General features: G+C 40.7%; 1 protein-coding gene across 1 annotated transcript in view; it reads right to left on the reverse strand.

Moving 5' to 3' along the window:
* Window positions 1–25249, reverse strand: part of IFT57 (intraflagellar transport 57) — a 771045-nt gene that overhangs the window by 222102 nt on the left and 523694 nt on the right. Inside the window, exon 7 of the mRNA XM_044064661.1 lies at window positions 7602–7673. Within this exon, the coding sequence (XP_043920596.1) occupies window positions 7602–7673 (72 nt within the window). The remainder of the gene's footprint in view (window positions 1–7601; window positions 7674–25249) is intronic.

Raw genomic sequence — 25249 nt, forward strand, 5'->3', positions numbered from 1 at the left:
ATTCTTAAACAAACAAATATGTACATGTCGTCTTTGCAACAGCACTCACCAGTGGTTTGCTGGCTTTCAAAGGCAGTAAAAGACTGTTTTTTTTTTTTATGTAACTTGTAGTACCTAGAGAAGACAAAACTGCAAGCACTGCAGAGCTATGATCAGGTGTCACTAATTGGATTCCCAACATCGATACCAAGATTAATCTCTTCAACTTTGCTCTCAAGTTGAATTTCTTAGCATCCATGTCTCAAATACAAAATAATATAGTTATAGTGTGAGACCTGATCATAACCCTCTGTATTACTCATTTCCTGCATGTGAACAAAAAACAACTTCTGCAGAGACCAAAAAAGACCATAAACCAGGAGAAGAGCGAGAGCGGGGGAGGGGAAAGCCCCCCCCCCACAACCTTCAATATTTTAAATATATATACATATATATAGATAGATATATCAACTCCGAGACAGCCATATCTTGGAGAAAAGAGAATATTCTGAGAAATGGTATCTCAAACTTAGTATGCATAAGTCCAATCTTTCAGCCATTTAGTCTCTGCTTTTTGAGACTCGCTCTAGCAGGCCCGAAAATTTCTTCCTTCATTTATGTGAGGGTTAAAGTACAGTTTTGTACCTACCATAAATGTAGATGTTCGAGTGCTAATACAGTTGCAGTCATAACAGATGGGTTTTCCTGCCGTCAGGCGGGTCCTCGGTCGGCCGAATTCCAAAGTCTAGGTCCGGCGTCGGTTGTCGTCGCTTCTTCCCTGACGTCAGTGCGACAGGGGTATAAAAGAACCAGCCAACACCATTTTCTTCAGTTTTACTTGCCCCAGATGTCAGGTGCCCCCAGAAGGAAGGCACTACATAAATTTATGTAATAATGCAATGCAATATAATCAAAAATCAGTAGTTGTAAGCAAATATACCATAAATGAATACCCCAATCAGGTTGTATGAGGAGGTGTTAGCTAATAGGCCTGTCCCAAGAGGGGAAGGAGGGAGGGAAACCTGGACTGCAGCTGTATTAGCACTCGAACATCTACATTTATGGTAGGTACAAAACTGTACTATGTTCATCGTGCATACAGCTGCAGTCATAACAGATGGGTAGAATCCCAAAGCTAAAAAAGGGGTGGTAGGCACTAGGTGGAACTAGGAGGAGCCAGGATGCCCTGCAAGACTGCAGTGGCAAAGCCTGCTCTAGTTTTGGAGTATAATGGTAGGTGATAGTGCTTGGAGAAGGTATGCACAGAACTCCAAGTGGCTGCTTCCAAAATATCTTTGGTAGGAACCCCTCTGAGGAAAGCTGCAGAGGTAGCTGTGGCCCTTGTGGAGTGAGATCTGATGCCTGCAGGTACAGTTTTACCATGAAAAGAGTAACAAAAGCATATGCAGTGGGCTATCCATTTTGAGATTGTCTGTTTGGAAATTGGCTTCCCTTGAGCTCCTGTAGCATAGGACACAAAGAGTTGCTCTGATTTTCTGAAAGGCTTTGTTCTGTCCAAATAATAACGTAGCTGTCTGTGGATGTCCAAGGAATGTAGTAGTCTCTCCCCTTTGTTTTGAGGATTAGGGTAAAAGGTAGGTAAGTGGATAGCCTGATTCAAAGCTACCCTGGATACCACCTTTGGCATAAAGGACGGATTGGTTCGTAAGGAAACTCTGTCCTGATGGAAAATGATGAAAGGCTGCACAGCCATGAGGGCTTGTAGTTCCGATACCCTGCGAGCTGAGGTGATAGCCAGAAGGAAGGCTGTTTTCCAGGACAAATATTGCAGTTCTGTTGAGGCAGCTGGCTCAACAGGAGGCAAGGTCAGTTTTTCTAGAATGAAATTGAGGTCCCAAGCAGGTACTGGTTGTTTCCTTGGGGGTTTTATATTCTTAGCCCCTCTGAGGAACTGTTTTAACAGGGGGTGAGAGAATAAAGGAGGATCAGTGTTGTATTCTGCAGAAATGGCTGAGGCATGGATTTTGATGGAGGAGAATGAAAGTCCACTGCTTAGCATCTCAGCTAGATACTGTAATATTTGAGGTAAATTCAGTATTCCAGGATTCTGGCCCTTTTTCTCATTCCAGGCACAAAACCGTTTCCATTTTGCTGAGTAAGCTTTTCTAGTAGAAGGCCTTCTGGCCTCCAAAATGACATCCTGCACCTCCTTGGACAGTAGGGTCTGTTGTGAAGTTAAGGAATCTTCCATGCGGCCAGATTGAGTGTTTTCAGCTGATTGTGAAGAGTTTTGAAGCTGTGCAGAGTCAGAAGAAGAGGCATTAGAGGTAGGATCCATGGTGGGGAATGCATCAGGCTCCTCAGGAGTGGGTACCGGTGTTGTCTTGGCCAGTCTGGAGCAATGAGAATCATCTTTGGTCTGTCTGCTCTGGTTTTCAATAGGACTTTGGGAAGCAGAGGAAGAGGTGGGAAGGCATAAACTGTCATTGATGTCCAACTGAAAGAAAGAGAGTCCACTCTCCAGGCCTTTGGATGGAAGATCCTTGAGCAGAATTTTGTCAATTGATGATTTTTGTGGTAGGCAAAGAGATCTATGTCTGGCCTTCCCCATTCTTGGATTATCTCTGTAAAAACTTGAGGATGCAACTTCCATTCGTGTGGATCTGTCATATTTCTGCTTAGGTTGTCTGCCAGCGTGTTTTCCTTGCCAGGCAAGTACTGTGCTTGAAGTTTGATTTGTAATTCCAGAGCCATGTTCCAAAGAGACATGGCCAGCCTACATAGGGGATATGAATGGGTTCCTCCCTGTTTGTTTATGTACCACATTACTGTGGTGCTGTCTGTCCTTATCAATAGTTGACCTGGATGCAGAAGGTTTTTGAAAGCTATAATAGCATTTATTACTGCTAGCATTTCCTTTTGATTGATGTGTAGGTGCTTTTCTTTTTGGGACCATTTGCCCTGAATGCACCGATCTGTCATGTGCGCCCCCCAGGCGTAGTCTGAGGCGTCTGTTGTGATGACTTGATTTGCTTGAGGCTTGCAGAATGGGAGACCTGTGTTTCTTTGGCATGCTTGAGTCCACCACAGAAATTCCTTTTGAAGACATGGAATCAGTGGTATTATTGTTTCCAAACTGTGGCTGTGTTGAGACCATAGGTTTTTCAGGTACCATTGAAGTTTCCTCATATGCAGCTTTGCACATGGGATTAGTAGGATGCAAGATGCCATGAATCCCAGAGCCTGCAGGATTTTCCTTGCAGTCAGCCTGGTGAAATTTGCTAGTTTTCTGAAGTATTGAGTTAGTTGCCCCTGTTTCTCTGGCGTGAGGTAGGCCATCTGGGTGTTTGTGTCCAAGTTGGCACCCAGGAAAATTATTGTTTGAGAGGGTATTAGCCTTGATTTCTTTTTGTTGACTGTGTATCCCAGAGAATTCAACAACATTATTACAAAAGCCAGATGTTTCAGAAGTATGTGCTTGCTGTCCGCTTGGATCAGGCAGTCGTCCAAAAATGGGTATATTTGTATCCCTTGAAGTCTGCAGTAGGCAATTACTGATGCCAGGCATTTCGTGAATACTCTGGGCGCAGCAGATAAGCCAAAGGGCAATGCAGAGAATTGATAATGGGTTGAACCTGCAAGAAATCTGAGGTATCTTCTGCAATCTTGTCTGATTGGGACATGCAGGTATGCCTCCTTGAGGTCCAATGTTACCAGCCAAGACTCCTTGCCCAGCATGGGAAGAAGCTGCTGTAATGTGAGCATCTTGAATTTTGGCACGAGTAAAAATGTGTTTAGGATGGATAGGTCCAAAATAGGTCTCCAATCTTTTCCCTTCCTTGGTACCAGGAATAGTCTGGAGTAAAAACCTTGACCTGGTTCTTGTGTAGGTACCTCTTGAATAGCTTTCATGTCCATGAGATCTGAAATTTGTTTTTGTGCCTCTGCCCTTTGATTGTGTGGCAGGTTTGGCATGCCTCTCATTTTTGGAAGGGTGTGAAAATGGAATCTGTAGCCTCTGTTTATAATGTCCAGGATCCATTTGTCTTTTGTGACAATATGCCAGTTTTTCGAAAATAATGCCAGTTTTCCACCTAAAGGTGCTGCCATTTGAGCCTTGCTTGGCATGCAAAGGGGAAATGTCATTGGGTCTGCTTTCTGAATGGCTGTGAACTATCCTCACCACCTCTTTGTGTAGGAGCTTGCCATTGTCTGCCTCTAAACGATCCTTGAGATTGCCCTCTGCCCCTTCGGGCGCCTGTATCTACCTCTTTGGGGTCTGTCTGTGGCTGGAAAGGACCAATTTTTGGAAGGCCGATTTCTACTGAAACGTGGAGGTTGTACCTGTAGGAAATCTTTCACTGTTTGCATTGATTTAGCTTTTTCCTCCATTTCCTTTAATACCTCCTCAGCTTTAACACCAAATAATACATCTTTTTGCAGAGGGGCATCTAGTAATTTAGCTTTGACATGATCTGGTAAGGTTTGCTCTTTGAGCCAAGCATGTCTACGTATGACTGATCCTGTAACAGCAGCTCTACATGAGGCCTCTAAAGCATCAAAACCACATTGCAAGGTATGTTTACCCACTCGCTCTGCACTATGTAAAAAATCCTGCAACTCCTTCAAGTCTGGTTGTTCAGGTTGTGACATTTTGCTTTTCAACTGTGATAACTGAAACTGTTGGTACTTTAACATATGGAACTGACAGTTTAATGCTATCATGGTTAAGGTGGCCAAGGTGTATACCTTTTTCCCCCACCTTTCTAAAGCTCTGGAATCTCTCTCTGAAGGTAATGGATTTTTAGCAGTGGAGGCCTTAATTCCCTTGGGACCCTGTGAAATAGTTTCTGGGTCAGCCGCATGGCTTTTGTATAGGAATTGGTGTGAATCAGGAACCCGGTAATACCCGTCAGGCTTGACTGGAGCTGGAGGTAAAGAATCTGGGTTAAGGCAGGCCTCCGAATACACATCATCTAGTATGTCTAAGACAGGAGGTATAGCCAGAGGCCTGTGCTGAGGGAGCAAGAGGAAATCCCTAAGCCTTTTCTTGGAGTCTGAGTACTCTTGGCCTTCCCAGTGGAAGTGTTCCCTCAAGGTATGTAAGGTTTCCCCAAAAGAGTAATCCTCACGGGGGGAGACATAGGGAATGGACTCCTCTGCATCAGAATCTTCAAAAGGGGGGTATGAATGTTCCTGGTCATCAGAATGCTCTGAAATAATGGAGGCCTGGTCCGAGGAGGGGGATTCTTCCTCCACTCTGGGCCTTTTGTCCGGGGGGGAGTTGAGAACCCCTGATAAGAGTAATCAAATCCTCAGCCATTTTGAGCATCTGCTTTTTAGGCATGGGGCCTTGAGAAGGGCCTTGTGGAGCTTGTCTCTTAGTATGCACGGCTGCTTTAGACTTAGTGAAAGCCTTGATGGAAAAAGAAGAGGAAGGCCTGAAGACACCTTGAGAGGTGGCAGACCTGTCTAAACTCTGAGTTTCACCACCAAGAGTGGCTTCGGTATCAGTAGTCGGGGTGTGGGCCGAAGAGCCTGCGACCTCGGGTACAGTAGACACCACCAATGAAGTGTCGTCGGTAGTCAGAGGCTGCGTAGGCGCCTCACTGAGAACCGGACCACCTGTAGTCGGCTTTGGCGTGGTGTCAGTAGAAGCCGCGGACCTTGTATGTCGGTCCTTATCTTTGCGTTTTTTACTCAAAACTGGAGTCGGAGTATCCGACGACATAATGTAATTAAATTTTTTGCCAAAATAGTGTTGGGCGAACTCCGCCTGACGCTTAATGGTATGTCTGTTGAATGTAGCACAAAAACGACAGGCTGAGACGTCGTGGTCTGGGCCTAGGCAAGGAATGCAGAGGGAATGAAAATCCTTATGCGGTATTTGCTTCCCACATGAAATGCAATTATTAACTTTGTCTGACATCGGTCTGAGGCAAGAAAAGTTTCCAACGGGTACTTAGCTTTCAAGAAGACTTCGGTTGCAAAATATTCGTAATCTCAGGAGCTGGCCGACCGGCACTTGCGAACTGCTTCTGCTTCGGGCACCGCACAGCAAGAAAGACTGAAGAAAATGGCGTTGGCTAGTTCTTTTATACCCCTGTCACACTGACGTCAGGGAAGAAGTGACGACAACCGATGCTGGACCTAGACTTTGGAATTCGGCCGACCGAGGACGCACCTGACGGCAGGAAAACCCATCTGTTATGACTGCAGCTGTATGCACGATGAACATCTGCATATAACTCTTGCAACATAATATCACAAAATAAAAAGTGTAAACAGATATTACCTATCAACAGATTTTAATTGGTTATCATTTTAAAAGAATGCTACAGTGGATGTATTTTCAGTACAGAAGGCTGTATAACTTCAACTTTGGGGATAAATAAGGTCTGTGTTTGCAGCTGTCTGTTTGGGATGACTGTTCCTATATGGAGGGTTAAACCATTACTTGAAGATATACATAGTTTTGTGTGTTTGTATTATGTTAAAGGGTTATGGAGATATTCTGGGGCTATGTTTGGACTTTTGTTTCAGGGTTTGCATTAAAACAAAACATCTTGTAAAATGTGACATAGGTTCTAATGTTGATAAGAAAAAACTGTATAAAGGTTTAACCCGACAAACATTAGTGGGTACATGTTTCACAAAAGCTGGAAAAAGACATTTAAAAAGCAGTAATATGTAACAGGTGGGAATAATGACTTCTTATTATAACAGTAACACTTTTCATACCCTGGAATGTGAATGGTCTCACAGTATAGACAAAAACTGCAGAAATTTAACTTAGGCATCCTCAGAGGAAGGATAAATAAATTAGTAAGCAGTCTAAAGAAGGTTTGAAAGTCCATTTAGGCAAGAGAACATAATCCTACACTCCGTTTCAGGGCAACAAAGAGGTTATCTACAAACAGGATGTGAAATGGGTAAGTATACTTGGAATTAGGAAATAAGCTTTCACAAAGAGAACATTTTATTGACTGTAAGCAAGTAAACTATAACCAGCTAAGGATATAACTGCCAGCCAAGCTTCCAAAGCTTCAGGGCAGCTTCCACACAAACAAACCAACTATCAGGCAGCTCAACCTGAGCTGGCTAAAAGAAAGTTTGGGCACAAAGCCCTTCACAGTTTTCCAGCCAGCAGAGAGAGGAAGGCTGCACCCTGAAAGGACTAAATGTCCACACCCTGGCATAGAAAACACACCAAAAATCAAGGGGGGATGGAGGGAGGGAGGGAGGGAGCAGCTACTACTGCAGTGATCAAACATCTACTGCTACGTTAACTTACACAACTGTACTATGTTCTTCATTTTGATCACTGCTGCAGCAGCCTTAGCTAACTACATTTTGGAGCTAGAAGGATAAGAATCCAGGTGCTCTTGGAGGAGCCCATAAATCTTACACTCCATTTCAGAGCAATGAAGAGGTTATCTACAAACAGGATGTGAAATGAGTAAGTATACTTGGGATTAGGAAATAAGCTTTCACAAAGAGAACTTTATATTGAAAGTAAGCAATTAAACTATACTGGATTACTGCAAAATCACATGGAATGATTTACTACTGACAGTGAAAATATGACAGATTGAAGGTCTTGGCAGAATAATAAGTTCATTATATGGTGTGATGCAACATTTATGCTGTTAAGTCTAGACCTTTGCCTCCTTCAATGATGAGTCAATGCCTTCTTTGTGTTGGTGCATCTGGTCCACATGGATCCTCCAATCCTGAAAAACATAAAACATCAACCATGTACGTTTCTTCATGAAGTATTTTAAATGCAATAAGTTATTCAATATCATGCAACAAAATTCATGAAGCAGGACTACTAGCATAATATAATAACCTTTTTTGCCAAATGGTTTCTATAAGCAGGAGCCAAGAGTTAAGCAGTTCTATCATGCTGCTGACCTTCAGTATTAAGCAGTATTAACTGCCCAGGCTTTCCTTAAACAGTACTTGAGTAAAAGTGAATCACGGGTAGCATTGCAAGAAGTTCAATGGTTCAGTTCTCAACTGGAGTGTGTTCTGTGCAAAGTCTGCATTGCCCTCCTTGTATATGCAAGGATTTTCGCCAGGTACTCCAGTTTCTTCCCACTTTCAATGACATGTAGTAGGTTGACTAGGGACTCTAAACTGTCTGTAGGTGTGAATGCATTCATGTGTGATATGGAAGAAGGAAGTAGGTTGCTAAGTCTATTTCCCCCTGCTTTGAAAACTCTGCATACAAGTGGTTGTCTGTGAGGTCAGTCAAGGAATTGGCTGAGACTCATTAAAAAATACAGAGAGAAAGGGGCAGCAATGTAGCTGCTTTTAGAAGATAAGTACACAAAACAAATCAGTCTAAAACATTTACTCCTCAATTACTTGTACTAAAGTCAGAGTCAATGTGAAACCACAACCTATTCCAGCACTTAGTAGGTACAATGCAGAGAAACTTATGTTGGATACGGTGTTGGTCTATCATAAGATAAACAGACACACACACCTGCAGGCAATTTGTATGAATTTGTATGATCACCACTTCACCTATGGCATGTCTTTGAGATGTGAGATGAAACTGAAGCACTTGGTAAAAACCCACACAAATAAAGGGAGGATATGCAGACTTACACAGAAGGCACTCCAGCCAAGAACTGAACTGGAGACCCAAAACATACTATAAATACAAATCAACAATAAAAGCATTTGCAATTATCACATTTTAACACAAATATTTCACAAATTTTTGCATCGAATTACACGCTGAATTCAGCTGGTGCCAAAATGGAAGCACACTGCTTGGGAGACAATAGCTATTCACAGAAGTCTTCACAGTCCCTTCTGTGTGGTATATTCACCATAACTCTATATGACTGAACTTCCTGAGTTATTGGATGGGGTAAATTTACTGCTAGCTGAATATCTATAGCAGATAAATCACACACTATATCTCTAACTAGGATGACAAACAGAAGTTGCTCTCTCTCTCAAACAAAAAAGGTGCAAGTGACACAAGGCTCCACTAATATATCCAGTCTGAATGGACTGCAATTTTGGATACAGCTCAAGATACACATTTTATATATATATATATATATATATATATATATATATATATATTTATTTATTTTTTTGAACCATTATGACCTAATCCAGGTCATAAAACTAATCCACTGCTGTCGTGGTGATCTAATACAGGTACAGTTACCACACGTGAAACTCAGTCAGCATAATTTGCTCTCCTGCAGTTAGTTCTTTTTCATGGTAAAAAAGGCTATTATACCATGCCAGTTGTTACAGTGCACAAAAAAAAAACATGAAAATCATAGCAGACAAGGATAGATGATCGTGCATAACTCTGAAGGTCAGCAATATGATGAACTGCATAACTCTTGGTTCCTGCATACAAAAATCACGAAACACTATGCAATTACATATTAATTCCCTAAACCCTTTACATTTTAATGCAAAAAAGTCACAAATAGATTCTCATCTTTAAAAAGTATAGCTATACAAGTTATACCACAAGAGCAGAGATGTCTGAATAGATAATCTGTGCAGAATTCCTCAGTTATGGCACATATCCTGTGAAAGATACCATACGTCTGACCAGCCTACAAAAGTTCAGCACCTTTCTCATACACCAAACATCTGACTAAGACCTATGCACAAGACTACACACTAGTAATTACGGGATGTATAACAGTGAAAATCCTCAGAGCTTTCTTGCCTCGGAGAAAAGGCTGAGAGAAAGACTGAGGATGAAACTCACCGGACAGATACATTCATACAAAGAGAGGGAGGATGGGGAGGAAAACAAGGGACCTATCATGGCTAAGAAGGAAAGCAGATGCAACAGTGATCTATTTAAACATCTACTCTTCAGGTACAATCGTACACAACCACACTATGTTCCTCATTAGACAAGTACAATTGTGTAAGCAAACTTACCACAACAGTAGATGTTCTAATAAATCATCATTGCAGTAGACTAAGCTATTTAGGTATTTTTCCCATAAACTGGCCCGCTTTTCAAATCTTAAGGGCATTCTCCATGTGCCCTGTCAACACCTTAAGCAGAGTTCCACATAAAAACAGAGTTAGAATGCCAAAACCATTAGAGCTTTCTTGCCCCAAAAGGGATGCAATAACACTGAAAACAGAAATGCAGCACAAGAGCAACTATATACAAAAAAGGAATATATACACATTTATGTATTTATATCTACACTCTGACAACATGAAAAAAAAAATCGATCAAAGAAAGGGGAGACAGAGGGAGGGGTTGAGCTACTGAAGCAGTGATCTATTAGAGCATCTACTGTTACGGTAATTTCACTTTCACAGCTGTACTTATGTTTAGCATTAGAGAACTGTTGCAGTACACTAAGTTATTTAGGTTTATTACTATAACTTAGAAACCAAAAACGTGGGGGATGAAATCAATTAAAAATCTAGGAGTTCCTGGAGAATGGTCCTTCCAAAGCAGCTTCTGGACCTAGAAAATAAATCCAGTTTGCAATGCTTTGTAAAAGTATGTACAGAAGACCAAGTTGCTGTCTCTAAAATACTTCTAGAGCCCACTTCTTTCCAGAAAGCCACTGAAGAATTGGAATGGGCCCTAACCCTGCCCAGAAATGGCTTCTTATTGTAAGAATAGCAAAACAAAACAGCATGAAATAACCATCTACAAATTGCTTTCACACTGGCTGTCCTTTTTTCTTGCCTTCACAGGAGACAAACAAATGATTGGCTTTGTTGAAGGATTGAGATTTTTTCCACAAAGTATCAAAGCTGCCTATGTACATCTAAAGTATGAATAATTTTTTCCCCCTTGTGTTTGGATTCAGGGCAAAAGGAGATTAACAGACTGGCTCAAGGTAAACTATTAGACTACTTTAGGCATAAAAGAACAATTACAACTCAAAGATACCCTGTCCTTGTGGAAACTGAGGCAGGGTTGACTCATCATAAGAACTTACAACTCAGATACTCTTCTAGAAGTTAGAGTATTGAGTAAAACAGTATTCAGTGTTAACAACCTCATATCCTCCTGATGAGCTGGTTCAAATGGAAAAAGGGCAAACTTTTCAAGCACAAAGTTAAGATCCCAAGGAGGAAACATCTGTTTTCTAGGTGGATAGACATGTAAAACCACTTTCAAAAACTGCTTGGAATGAGGAAAAATAAAAAGGAGAGTATCTGGCAAATAACAGTGGAAGAAATGGCAAAGGATAGTAACTCACACAAATAAGGAGGAGAGGTAGTCTACTTAAAAGGGGCCTGGTTCTTGGCATGGCACCAACTAGAAAATATTTACCACTTACACATATATAATTTCCTAATAGTAGTTTTTAGCCTCCTTCAACACTTGATGTTCATCCTCAGAAAAAAAAAAAACTTAAAATTCTATCATCCAGGCAGTCAACTGAAGAGTTGTCAGGTTGGGGTCTATCAAACAACCCTTGTCTTGTGTGAATAAATCCATAATGTGGGAAACCTGTGGTAATTGCTCTTAGCCGATTTCAAAAGAAGGGAGAGCCACTGCTGTATTGGCCAAAAGGGAATCACCACCATAATCTTAAGGGAGTCCTTCTGGACCTTTAGAAGATCCCTGGATATCAGTGGAAAGGGAGGAAAAGCATACATGAAAATTATTCATCCAAGGGAATGAGAAGGCATCTGTCTTCTTGGCCTGCTTGCAAGGAATGCAGGAGAAGAATTTCTTTAGATCTGAGAGGAAGCAAGCAGATCTAACTGATGTGTTCCACAGAATTGGATCAAATTCATTAATGGCAGGTCCTGCCTACTTAACCTGGTCAACTTATTTGAAAAAGTTACTGAAGCAATGAACAGGGGCACAACAGTGTACATTAAATATCTAGATTTTGCAAAGGCATTCAATACCATCCCACACCTGAGTATCATAGATAAACTCTCCTAGCTAAATGTCAATCCCTTGCTGAATAGCAAATTGGCTCACAAATAGAACACAGGAAGTTAGGAAGGGCAGCTCTACCTCCTCCAAAAAACTGTCAGTAGCAGTGTACATGAGGGTTCAGTCCTTGGGGCACTCCTCTTTAGCAATTACTTCTAGTAGGTCAAAGTTGATGCTAAGAATTTGTGGCTGACCAAGTCTGCAGCCTGTAAACTTGGTGTCATGATAAATTCCACAGAGCTTACCAAGATCCTCCAAGAATGCCTGTCCCAATCAAACAGCGGTGGTCAAAACCACAGAATAAAACTAAATGTCAAGAAGTGTATAACTGCATCATTCGGCAAATATGACTCCTCCTTGTAACTAGCAAACTGACAACACACCCATGAAAACTGATCCCATAGTTAGGGATCTGAGAATCTATGTTGACAATGAACTGCCCTTTGACCATTATGTATCCACTGTTGTAAGGAAGACCATTTTCAATGCACAACTTCTATCCAAATCCAAGGATGTAATCATTCCAATATACTGAGCACTCATTAGGCCAATCTTTGATTATAATGGCACAACTGGAATAACCGCAACACTTTCTCACTAATAAAATCAAGGGTCTAAACTGTAACAATTAAGTGGACCATCTCAAAGACCTGTCCATTTTCTCAGTATCTTATAGGCTACTGAGAGGTGACCTTGGCATACAAAGCTTCAGTACACCCTACTCTGTCAGGCCTATTACAGATTCACACATTCACTGATATGAAACACTTGTTCATGGGAACTCAGTCTCTTGCAAAATAACTAGAACGTGCTGACGGAACAAGTCTGTATCACAGAAAATACCATTTCCATGGAACGGTCTTCCACTCCATATAAAACATAATTTGGATGAATGAATGGGTAACACACATTCACCCTTTGTTTAGCATCCCTGTCTGTCCCTGATGGATGGGGGAAATATGTAAATGTTCCAACATATCCTTGCTTGGCCCATCTCTGAGTTATTCACATTATAAGGGATACAAACTACCATGGGAATGCAAGGCTAGGCTTTTTAAGATCACCACACATCAATTGCTTAGGGAGTACCTATGAACCTATAAGACAACTGTCTAAGTATGGAAAATGTACATGCATTGAAATCTGCAATAAGCAATTACTAGAGCCAGACACTTTGTAAACACCCTTAGAGCAGTAGATAATCCAAAGGGTAGGACAGTGAACTGATAATGTGAGCCAGATATAGAAAATCGTAAGAAATATCTGAATAGCTTGTGAATAGGAATGTGAGGGCAGGCATCTTTTAAATAAAAGCTAGTACAGGAGCAAGATTTAACAGAGTCTGAAGGGATAACATTTTAAACTTTGGGACCCTGACAAAAAGATTGTGAAAGGAGAGGTCTAGCACAGGCCTCCAAGTTCTTTCCTTCTTTAGCACCTGGAAGATCACTGAATAAAAACCTTTGCCCATCTGGCAGGCACTGGTTCCCTGAAATAAAAATTGTTCCAAAACTGGAGGGAACAGGAATAACTGGTTTGCTAAGTAAGGTGGAATCCCCTAGAATGAAGGAAGGGACAGATGGAATCCTACTGCCATGTGTACTGCTACTGAATGATTTTGAGAACCCATTTGTCTGAAACAATCTGGTGTCACATAGGAAGATGTACATTCAGAGAGGGAAAGACTAAGAAGCCAACAGTCATTCTGACATTTTGGACTGTTCCTGGATTTTGACTGGTTTTCTCTTTCTTTTTGGAGCCTCCTTGTCAGCGCTTATTAAAATCCAGTTTGGAGGCACCTTGCTGCTTAAATTGCTTTTTGAAAAATGTGTTTTGTTTTTTTTTGCCTTAAAAAAATGAAGATTGGAAGATATAGGTCAAACACTTAAATCAGCATTCCCTTCGCATCAAACTGCTTAAGGACCTCAGCTGCAAAAGGGTCAAACAGAACTTTGTTATCCATGGAAGAATTTAAAATTTCAGTTTGAACATTTTTAAGAAGATTTTCAGAATGTAGCCACAACAAATCTTCTCATGACTGACCCTGAAGCAGCAGTCCTGGAGGCAGTATCAGCAGCATCAAAGGAACACTTAAAGGCAAGCTTAATTATGTGAGAAGCAGATACTACAGGGGCATTCAAAGAATTTTCCAGCTCAGAACAGGGAAGGTTAATGGTTAACTGTTTCATGTTCTCAAAAGACAGGAGTAAACATTTTATCATATTAGGCTGGCAGTTTAAAAATCTGAATGTTGAAGAGGAAGAAGAATAAACTTTCCTCCAAACTTTGTGAAAAGCATTCCCATCCTTGTCAGTGGGAAATGAGATTAGCATTAGCAATGTTATCTAGCAGAAACAGTTTTAGATACAGAAAATTACTGCATGGTTAGAAACAAGTACTCGCTAGTTTGAGGTACACTGTAGAACTGTATAACCTGTCAGTCTTTGTTAGTGCAGGAAGTAGACTGTCAGGTAAACAACAAACTGTGAGAGACACTCCTCTACAGCAGACAAAACAGGAAGAGGAACAGCTGCAGACTTACAAATATCAAAGTGTAACAAATCATAATACATTTGCTGGGAAACAGGAATTTCATTCTGGTCCCACTGAAAAACCCCTTTCGTTTTAGATAAAGTATCACAAAATGAAATGTCTTCTGTAAGGAAATCTGAAGAAACACATTCCTCAGAATGAGAATCTTCAGTTGAGAAGAAAATCCTGAAGCACAGCCTTCACCCTCTAGTCTTCTGTCAGAAAATCAAAATCCTAAAGATTAGAATCCTAAAGACATGGAACTCTTTTTTTTTCTCTTTTCTTTTTTTCTTTCATGAAGAATTAGTTGAAAAAGTAAAAGCAAAAATTAACTCTCCAACAAATCTTCCCTGACCATTGAAACAAGACAGGAGAAGCCAAGTTTTTTTATCTTTTAATTTTGTTTTGTTTTCTTGGGAAATGCCAGAAAAAGACTGACCCAAAGCAACACACTATCCTGGGGTTCATGGCCTCCTTCTCCCCTATGCATTAGACTGTCACCTGCCCTCTTCCAGGAGACCAACAAGAGTGGTACTCAGTTGCCTGCAGAGAGGAACCCTAGAGCTACAGAGGATGAGTCTAACTCCACAGTCTTTAGTGGCTGTAATTGCTACACCACAAGGACTGGCAGAAAATGACTTGTGGTCTGAAGAGCCAAATCTAGCCATAGCAGAATCATGCATTGGCAGCTGAATCACAAATTGAGCTGGCTGGACACCAAAGGCTGCTTGACAATTTTCTTCTTCTTGTGGACAGGGAAAGAAAAAACCAAGCATACTAGTAATTGCCCCATAGGTTCAGGAGAGAAAGAAGCAGATAGTGTCAGAAAAATATGTATTAATGTGTGTATTAGTAATATGCTTAGTGCATTTAGAGCTTGAAAAGGGTTAACACATTTATTCTATTTCATACTGCATAAATCTGTACAAACTGCAGATGCTTTCTGACCTTGTATTGTTAGCTAAAATCTTGTTTGCGCCTTGGAAATTTACTGAGAAGCAGATGATTCCTGCTTGTGTTAGGAAAATAATGAATAGAACAATACTACTTGTATGAAGCTTAGACAAGAAGTTCCGTTTGTGCTGTGAGAAAATACACAGCTGTAGAAGCTATAGATAATTAGGACAAAGCCTGTTTGAAAATATGAACTGCAATCAGCATTTGCTTGTATCTGAATTAGAAGAGTACCTTGAAATGTAACACTGTACAATGGAAGCTTGTAAATGAATTAGTGCCCACCAAGGCCAGGTTGTTTTTCTCAAAATTTTCTCACAAATCTAGTCATGTCAGCAGAAAATCTGAGTAACATCTGCTGTAGAACAATACTGAAAGTTGTGTTTGATTACGTCAGCCATAGAAGGCCATGTCTTGTAAAACAGTATAAGAATAAGCCTACTTCCTGTTAGTAGTTAGACAAATCCTTGTATTTGCATGTTTTGTCTCCTTGCGGCAAGTAAATAAATATGCCTTAACTGAAACTTACATGTATTGGTCTTTGAAGTTTTTTCCTTTGACAGATTGGTCCTTCGGACCGGAAACCCTCACTTCGCCTCGGATCAGACAGGCCAGGTGGCTTGAAACTGTAAGGGGAAGAAACCACATCGGTTCTTCTTAGTTGAAAAGCCTTCCGACTGAATTGTCGTACAAAAGAGGCCAGCCACTTTCTGATCTGCGACTGAAGGACGGGTTTACTCGAACCAGGTGATCAATCACAAAGGCTCAGGTAAGGTGACTCTACCTTTTTTTCTGTTTTAGATCAGGGACTAGATTTGTATTTATTTTGTTAAGACTTTGTTTATACAAGTCAGGGACAAAAAGATTACTGTCTTGTCATAGATCAGGAAAACAGAGCAGGCAGGCAGTCATTCTGAAGAGACTACAACAAAATCCGTGGTACCACGTTAAAAATAAGGAGTTACGTAACGATTAAAAGGGTAGAACAAAATGGGTAATAATTGTACAAAAAGATCCCAAAGTCCGCCGTTAACTGAAGACGCGAAATACATGCAGTCACAGCGTGCTGATAATATTAAATACTACTCAAAATGGGTTAATAAGTATGAATTTGATGGTAAACTAGAAAAATCCTCGATTGTCAAACTTGTCAAACAGCTTAAAACCGATTCTAAAGGTCGGGTAAAAAAGCAACGTCAATTAGGAATTCCTCAGGCACACAGGTGGATTGAGGAAGTAAACCAAAGGGAACAAAAGAGTAATAATTCAAAAGCAATGTTTTTAGATAGGGAGGACAATAACTTAGTAATAGCATCAGCCCCTCTGCCTCCCTTACCAGAATATGAGGCAAGTGAACAAGTTAGTCCACCTCTGCGATATCCTGCTGTCACTGTAAGTAGAGACACTACAAAAGCGAAACCGTTTATTAGAGATCCCGTCGAGACCAGGTCTCGAACATGGGCAGGAAACTCAAAAGGGGACATTGAGTTATATCAAATGGGTAGAAATTCAAGATTTGTGAGTGAAGAAGAAATATGCCCACTTATAGAAGTGCCTAATCCTCAGGCAGGGCAAGAAGGTCAGGACCCAACTATTCTAGTGTATAGACCCTGGACTCTGGAAGACATCCGGAAAGCCACTGAGGGAATTCCCCATCCAAAAGTTAATTTTAGAAAGTTCTTAGAAGATTTGCAAGGAATGAGGCTAAGTTATAATTTAAATGGAGAAGAGGTAGAAAAAGTAGTCAGACAAATTGTGGGACCAGATTGGCACATGATTAGTGGCGAATGGAATCCCCGTGACGCTGCGCTCAGGCCCCTCCCACATAGCAGTGCAGAATTAGACAACAGAGTGAAAGGTCTTACAGACCGCATCTCTGAGAAATGGAAGCCTAGGGCAGACTGGACTTGCATTAATCAATGCATCCAACAGGAAGGCGAAACTATTGACAGATATTATGCCAGACTATTAGAATGTTTTAATAACCATTGTGGAATGCAGGTTCCTGAAGATCAGACACACGATTCCCCATATGAGCAGCAGTTAAAGAATGCATTTTTGAAAGGCAGTATTGCACCCATAAGCAGCTTTATTACAAAGCACATGGTAGATCATCGTACAAGCAGGTTACAGTCATTACTTGAATATGCTAGGCATGCCGAAAGGCATTTTAATAGCAAAAAGAAAAAGAAAGCCCAAGTATTTTCTGTAGAAGATGGAGCAGAAGTTTATGTAGTACAGTCCGGGAAAAAGGGCAAGAGAAATGCCCAGGGAAACAATCTGATCAGCGATCAGAGGACTTTGAAGGGCGAAAGAAAAAAGGTGAATGTTTTAAATGCGGTAAAAAGGGACACTTGGCAAGGGACTGCAAGAAAAACAAGAAAGCAACCACGGAAGATAAGGAGGGTGAGGACTGACTATATGATAGTCAGGAATCACTAGAAGGGGATAGCAGAGAAGGGACAAATGAGAATGTGATAGACGGAGTAGAGAATGTGACAGAAGAAATAGAGGAAGTGCAGGAAGTCACGGATAGTGAAGAAAATGAAATATTAGATTTGGCTTTATTGAGCTTAGAGCTCTATCTAGCAGACACAAAACTAGAAGTTACACTGCTGGTAGAAGGGAGGGAGTCAGATTCTTGTGTGACTCAGGGGCATCACGGACCCGAATACATCCCTCCAAACTGCCAGAGAACTCAAGAGTCACCTGATTACATATTAGTGAAAGCAGCTAATGGACAGCTGTATCGGGAGCCCCTCTCCCATTATATTGTGATAACTGATCCTGTTTCAGGATTGACCCAGAAAAGCAAAATTGTTGTTTCTGCAAAATGTCCAGTAAACCTCTTGGGCAGAGACCTTATGCAGCTATTTGGTATAGCAGTAGTTCTGACTATGCAGGGTATGGAAGCACAACAACAAATTGATACCTTTGCAGTGCAAACGGAGGGTAAAATGTTTTATTGGTACAGCCAGGACTTGGTTACGACTGGTCCAGGGGCAGTGACCTAGGAGTTGATGAACGTAGCCATCAGCAAATTCTCCTCCCTTGACATTGATAAACAGCATTTGTTGCACTGTACTCTGTATTATTGTAACACACCAGGACCTGATAAGGAATATGAGCAAGAATTGTTTAGAAATCGTGCAAACAGATTGATATTACGTAATCTGTACTGGGATACAGAAGGGAACAGTGTAGCCAGTTGTTCATTGCCCCAGGAGTTCTTTGCACTCTATAAATCTAATCGATTACCACACGTTAGCTTAACTAAGGACAAGAATGTAAAATGGGTAGACTTAGGAGAAAAAGTCACGCGATGGGAAAAACAGACAGAGTTAGAACTGTCAGAACAGGGAATACAAATGCAGAAGTTGAATTGGATAACTCAGACCCACCCAGCTGTACACTTGCAGTCTAGCAAGGACAGCTGATTAGCACTCCTATTGAAGGAGGAAGAGAATGCCTTACAGAATACACCAGAAACCCTCTGGTCAACAGGAAAATCAGATGTAGGACTTGTTCGTACAGCGTGACCAGTTACTATAATGCCAAAGTCAGCATTTAGACCACAAAAAAGACAGTATCCCTTAAGAAAAGATGCAGAAGTAGGAATCAAACCTATTATAGCAGCCTTACTTAAGGAAGGGGTGCTGGTGGAATCTCCTGATTCACCATGTAACACACCCTTATTTCCTGTTAAGAAAGCGAATGGAGAGTGGCGTATGGCCCAAGATTTACAAGCTGTAAATGACGCAGTAATACCAAGGGCACCTACGGTGCCAGACCCACACACCCTGTTGAATGATTTAAAACATCAACAGAAATATTTTTCTGTGGTAGATATCAGCAATGCGTTCTTCTCGATACTGATACACCCTGACAGCCAGTATTGGTTTGCATTCACATTTCAGGGGAAAAGGTATACATATACGCGACTACCACAGGAGTATTGTGAAAGTCCAACAATATTCTCACAAGAAATGGTGAGCAACTTGGCAGGATTTACCCCACCAAGAGGTAGCCAGATTTTGCTTTATGTTGATGATATCCTGCTGGCGTCCCCCACCCAGCAAGATTGTAAAGAAGATACTATAGCGCTATTACAATTTTTAGCCACTGAAGGACATAAAGTAAACAAAAATAAACTGCAGCTTTGGAAAAAACAAGTTAAATACCTAGGATATGTAATATCCAAGGAGGGTAGGACATTAGATGAAGACAGAAAAGTAGCAATTTTGCAAGCACCAAAACCCACTACCAAGAAGGAAATAATGTCCTTCCTGGGTACGACTAATTTTTGTTGGAGTTGGATTCCAAACTATGCCTTTTGTAACTGCACCGTTGACTAACTGATTTATAAAAAGCCTATGGCAGCACAGGATTTGTTACAATGAACACCAGAAGCAGAATCTGCTTTCTGCAAACTGAAACAGTTAATAGCGTCCTCATTAGTTTTGGGATTACCAAACTATTATAAACGTTTTTTCCAAACTGTAGATTGTAAGCAAGGTTATATGACATCAGTGTTAACACAGCAGCATGGGGACAAGTAACGCCCTATTGCTTATTATTCATCACAACTGGACCCAGTGGCACGATCTTTACCCCACTGTTTACAAGCAGTAGTTGCAGCTGCAATGTCAGTACAGGCTTCGGCCTCAGAAGTTTTGTTCCACCCTCTCACATTGAGAGTGCCTCATGCAGTCACAATTATTTTACTGCAAGAGAAGGTAGTATATCTTTCCCCTGCTAGGCATCTTTCCTGTATGACTATATTGTTGAGCCAACCTCATATGACAAATGAACGATGAACGACTTTGAACCCTTCTACCTTGCTCCCAACCCCTGCAGATGGCACACCACACAGCTGCCCGCAGGTGACTGAGCAAAAGACACTGCCTAGAAAAGACCTTACGGATGTTCCCTTGGATGATGCCGAGGTGACATACTACGTGGATGGCTCATGCAAAAGGGGTCCTGCAGGACAGAACCTAGTAGGATATGCAGTAGTTTCTGATTTTGAGATTATAGAAGCGAAATCTTTACCACACAATTTATCTGCACAGGCAGCAGAATTGATTGCCTTGACACGGGCATGTACCTTAGCAAAGGGTAAATGTGTGAACATTTTTACTGACAGCCAGTATGCTTTTTCTACTGTACATGTTTTTGCGCAACAGTGGAAAAATCGAGGAATGATAACATCTAGTGGCAAACCAATCAATCATGCACAGTTTATTTTAGATCTTTTAGAATCTATTCAGTTACCTCAGAAAGTAGCTATTTGTAAATGCACAGCTCATACCAAGCAACAGGACAGGATTTCAAAAGGTAATGTGAGAGCTGATACAGCTGCAAAGCAGGCAGCTTCAGAAGTATTTCTTTTGAATGAGGAATTACAACTCTCTGAGATTTTAGACTTAGAAATGTTAAAGACAATGCAGACACTTACTACGCAAGTTGAAAAACAAAGATGGGTAAAACGAGGAGCAATTCTCGAAAAGGGGCTGTACATCTCTAAAGAAGGGAAAACGATATTGCCGTCTAATTTGTTTAGATATGCAGCTTTGTTGAACCATGGGCAGTGCCATGTCTCAACAGGGGGGATGGTACAGCTGGTGAACCAAGTGTTCACGACATATGGAGTCTTAAATTACACTAAAAAATACTGTTCGATGTGCCATGTTTGTAATAAACATCATGCACAAGGGGCGTTAAAGCCCAAGCAAGGGAGTTTCCCTACACCACCGTATCCATTTCATACTATCTGTATGAATTTCATAAAGTTGAATAAATGTGAAAATAAGAAGTATTGTCTTGTCATTGTAGATATGTTTTCCAGATGGGTGGAAGCCTTTCCCACTAAAAATCCAGACGCAGCAACTGTGGCCAAAGTTCTTGTTAAAGAAATCATCCCTAGATTCGGCATTCTGGAAAGGATCTACAGTGACAATGGCACACACTTCGTAAACCAGACCATACAACAGTTAAGTAGACATTTTGGTATTTCTTTAAAAAATCATTGTGCGTATCACCCACAATCTGCAGGGCTAGTAGAGAGGCATAATGGGATTTTAAATAAGCTAAGGAAGTTAATAGTAGAAACGCAGAGAAATTGGGTGTACTGTCTGCCCCTGGCACTGTTGAGCATGAGAACTGTTCCGAAGGCAAAAGGATTGACTACTTTTGAAAAATTATTCGGAAGGGCTTATTATATACCTCAGTGGAAATCTCTCATGCCTGCAGACCAGGAAGCTGACAGTACACTAGCTGAGTACATGCGAAACTTGTTAAATTCTAAACATCTGTTGCATTCAAATTCTGTTTCAGATAAAGAACGAACCAGACCGTCAGAAGTGGCAGTGTCCCCTGGAACTTGGATCTGGGTGAAGACAGTAAAGAGAAAGAATTGGGAATCACCAAAGTGGGAAGGTCCATATCAAGTGCTTCTGTCAACACCCACTGCAGTCAAGATAGCGGAGCGCGCCTCCTGGATCCACCTGACGCACTGTAAATTAGTCAAAAACATTGAACTGGACAAAAATCTTGTCACATGCCAAGAGTAAAAATTGAGTCCAGAAGAAACAGGAATGCAGAAAAACCCTTTCCTCTGAAGTATTGCATAATCATCCTGTTAACAGTACTAGTGACAATACTTTCTTGTTGAGGCCTTTCCTTTTCCCAGCCACACAGACTGAACTGATTAAACGTGAAGCGTTACTCATCGACTGGCATCCAAACTTTAACACTTACCAAGCAATTAAATATGTGTATGCTGAGACGTTAAATGTTTTGAATTGCTGGATTTGCACAGCTTTGTCGACAGCATATGGGGGGTTATTAATGACTACAGTCCCCCTAGGGGTCACTGAGACCTGGGAGAACTTGATTTATGATACCTCAACCATTACATCACAAGATAAAACAGCATTGCACTTGTCTGTTCCACAAAAGGGAACTGTGTGTTTTTATAAAAATGATACTGTTCAGGTGGGTTGGAGCAATTGCAATGTGACTGTTCCTTATAAATGTTACACTAAAGGTAACAATGTAGATCTTTATTGTAATACAAACTATGACTCATTTCTTGGATTGATGCACAAAACACCTGATGAAGTAAAACATAATTCTGTTTTTTATAAACAACTGTCTATAATAGATAGAAAAATGTTTCATGCAGGGCGAGTGTATATTCATAGCAAAGTTACTACTAAAATAGAGGACTGTTATTTTGTGTGTGGCAGAAAGGCATACAAATGGTTACCTGAAAATTGGTCCAGCAGTTGTTTTTTTGGGTTACCTGGTTCCAGCCATACGACACACTGCAGTTTTGCCTCGAGGAAAAATTTGAAATGTCCGAGAGGTCATCAAGAAACCTGTAAATTCAGTGGGACAAATCGATGCACATTGGAAAGACCATCATTCCATAGGCAAAGGACTGACACATATGGACTTGAGTGATAGCGTTATATCGTGGGCAGGCATATGGAGCAGTGAAATTGATCTGGGAACTGAGAAAACTGTTAAAACTTCTCGAAGTAATGAGTAATGCAATTTATCCGCTCTCGAATTAGTGACTGATGAACTGAATGCTATGAGAACTGTAGTGCTTCAAAACCGGATGGCTCTCGACTTCACCCTTGCGGCGAGAGGTGGTACTTGCACTTTAATCCAAGAAGAATGCTGTTCGTATATTCCTGACCATAAACACGAGATAGACAATCATCTTGAGGTAATTCAGCAAGTGTCGGCCATGACCAAACCAGGCCCAAACGCACTGACGTACCTTTTCCAGAAATGGTTTGGGGGGTGGGGTACCATCCTAATGAACATCCTGATTGCCATTTGTGTAGGAATGCTCCTACTGGGAGTATGTGTTTGTTGTGGCATCCCCTGCATGAAAAGACTGATTAAAGATTTTATAGACATGTCAGTTTCTGAAACCTTATATCAAAGTACTGAGTTTGAAGAACTGTTAAAAGATTGAAAATGCTTTCATAAGTTTAAACTGAATGACTCTCTTAACTGCAAATACTGTGTGGAAGAGGTTAGGAGAAGAAAACAAACTGTTTATGCCTATTTTGAAAGTAGAATAAAAGTATTAAAAGGGGGAAATGTCACAAAAATATGTATTAATGTGTGTATTAGTAATACGCTTAGTGCATTTAGAGCTTGAAAAGGGTTAACACATTTATTCTATTTCATACTGCATAAATCTGTACAAACTGCAGATGCTTTCTGACCTTGTATTGTTAGCTAAAATCTTGTTTGTGCCTTGGAAATTTACTGAGAAGCAGATGATTCCTGCTTATGTTAGGAAAATAATGGACAGAACAATACTACTTGTATGAAGCTTAGACAAGAAGTTCCGTTTGTGCTGTGAGAAAATACACAGCTGTAGAAGCTATAGATAATTAGGACAAAGCCTGTTTGAAAATATGAACTGCAATCAGCATTTGCTTGTGTCTGAATTAGAAGAGTACCTTGAAATGTAACACTATACAATGGAAGCTTGTAAACGAATTAGTGCCCACCAAGGCCAGGTTGTTTTTCTCAAAAGTTTCTCACAAATCTAGTCATGTCAGCAGAAAATCTGAGTAACATCTGCTGTAGAACAATACTGAAAGTTGTGTTTGATTACGTCATACACAGAAGGCCATGTCTTGTAAAACAGTATAAGAATAAGCCAACTTCCTGTTAGTAGTTAGACAAATCCTTGTATTTGCATGTTTTTGTCTCCTTGCAGCAAGTAAATAAATATGCCTTAACTGAACCTTACGTGTATTGGTCTTTGAAGTTTTTTCCTTTGACAGATAGGCAGTGAAGCCTGAGAGAGATGATAAACCTTATAAATGCAATAAAGAGGTTCTGAGGTTAGAAAAGCAAGGATAGTCCCCAAAAGGCACAATTTCCTGTCCCTAACACATAAACCCTATATAATCATATAGGAAACAATGTCAAGAAATAGATTCTTGCACAATTTGTGTGTACAAGCATTCACACAGTAAATAATCACCTGAAAAGTTTGGACAGTCCTAGACAAATATGTTTCTTAGCTAAAAAACAAAGTCACAGAAAAAAAAACAGAAAAATAATTTGTGGAAGGTTTTCCCCAACAGGGGAATTATTTGCCCAGCCTTGAAGGATTGCTAGCAGACTCACAGTTCCACAAAGCCTGCCAAAGGAGTGCACTTTGGTGACAAGAAAGCTCTGAAGATTTTGGCACTCTGTCTTTTTATATCAAGCTCTGTTTGAGCTCCTGATGCTTAGCATGCATACAGTGTGTCCTTATGCTTTGAAAATCTGGCCAGTTGGCAGGTTTAAGACACACACAGCTTAGGTTAATAGCAATCTAATATTGAATATCATTGTTGCAGCGTTTCTCACTTATAGTACAATTCCCAAAGTTGTTAGAAGGAAGAGGAGGAGGCTGAAGCAAGAGAGCTGGAGTGCAGCTCTAGCTCTGAATGACACATCTATTTCCATGTTTTCTGAAGTTGTGGACAGAAGACCAGCCAGCCTGAAAGAATAGGATGTGCTGAATTGCCAACAACCAGGCTACCACAACAAGTTTACAGAGAGGATAAGACTTTGTTCCTACTTGTATGTTGATATGTCACAAAAGTGTTATTGTCTGTCAGTACTTGCAATGGTGCTGGTAACCAGAAATTATGTATGTAAAGTTTGAACAGCATGACTTAGGGCAATCATCTCTCTGACAATTAAATGCTGTTTTTTGTCTTATTTGAACCACACTCCCTGAACTCTGACACCTTTAAAACAGGCACCTCATTCAAAATGTGAGGCATCTGTTAGAAATGTCTCCCATTACCTGTCTGATTCACAAAAATCTATTCATTCATAAAATTCAAAAAAGGGACTGGAAAGGAC

The sequence above is a fragment of the Protopterus annectens genome, chromosome 3.part0 (genome assembly GCF_019279795.1).
Source record: "Protopterus annectens isolate FY-2018-M chromosome 3.part0, PAN1.0, whole genome shotgun sequence".
Taxonomy (NCBI): Eukaryota; Metazoa; Chordata; order Ceratodontiformes; family Protopteridae; genus Protopterus; species Protopterus annectens.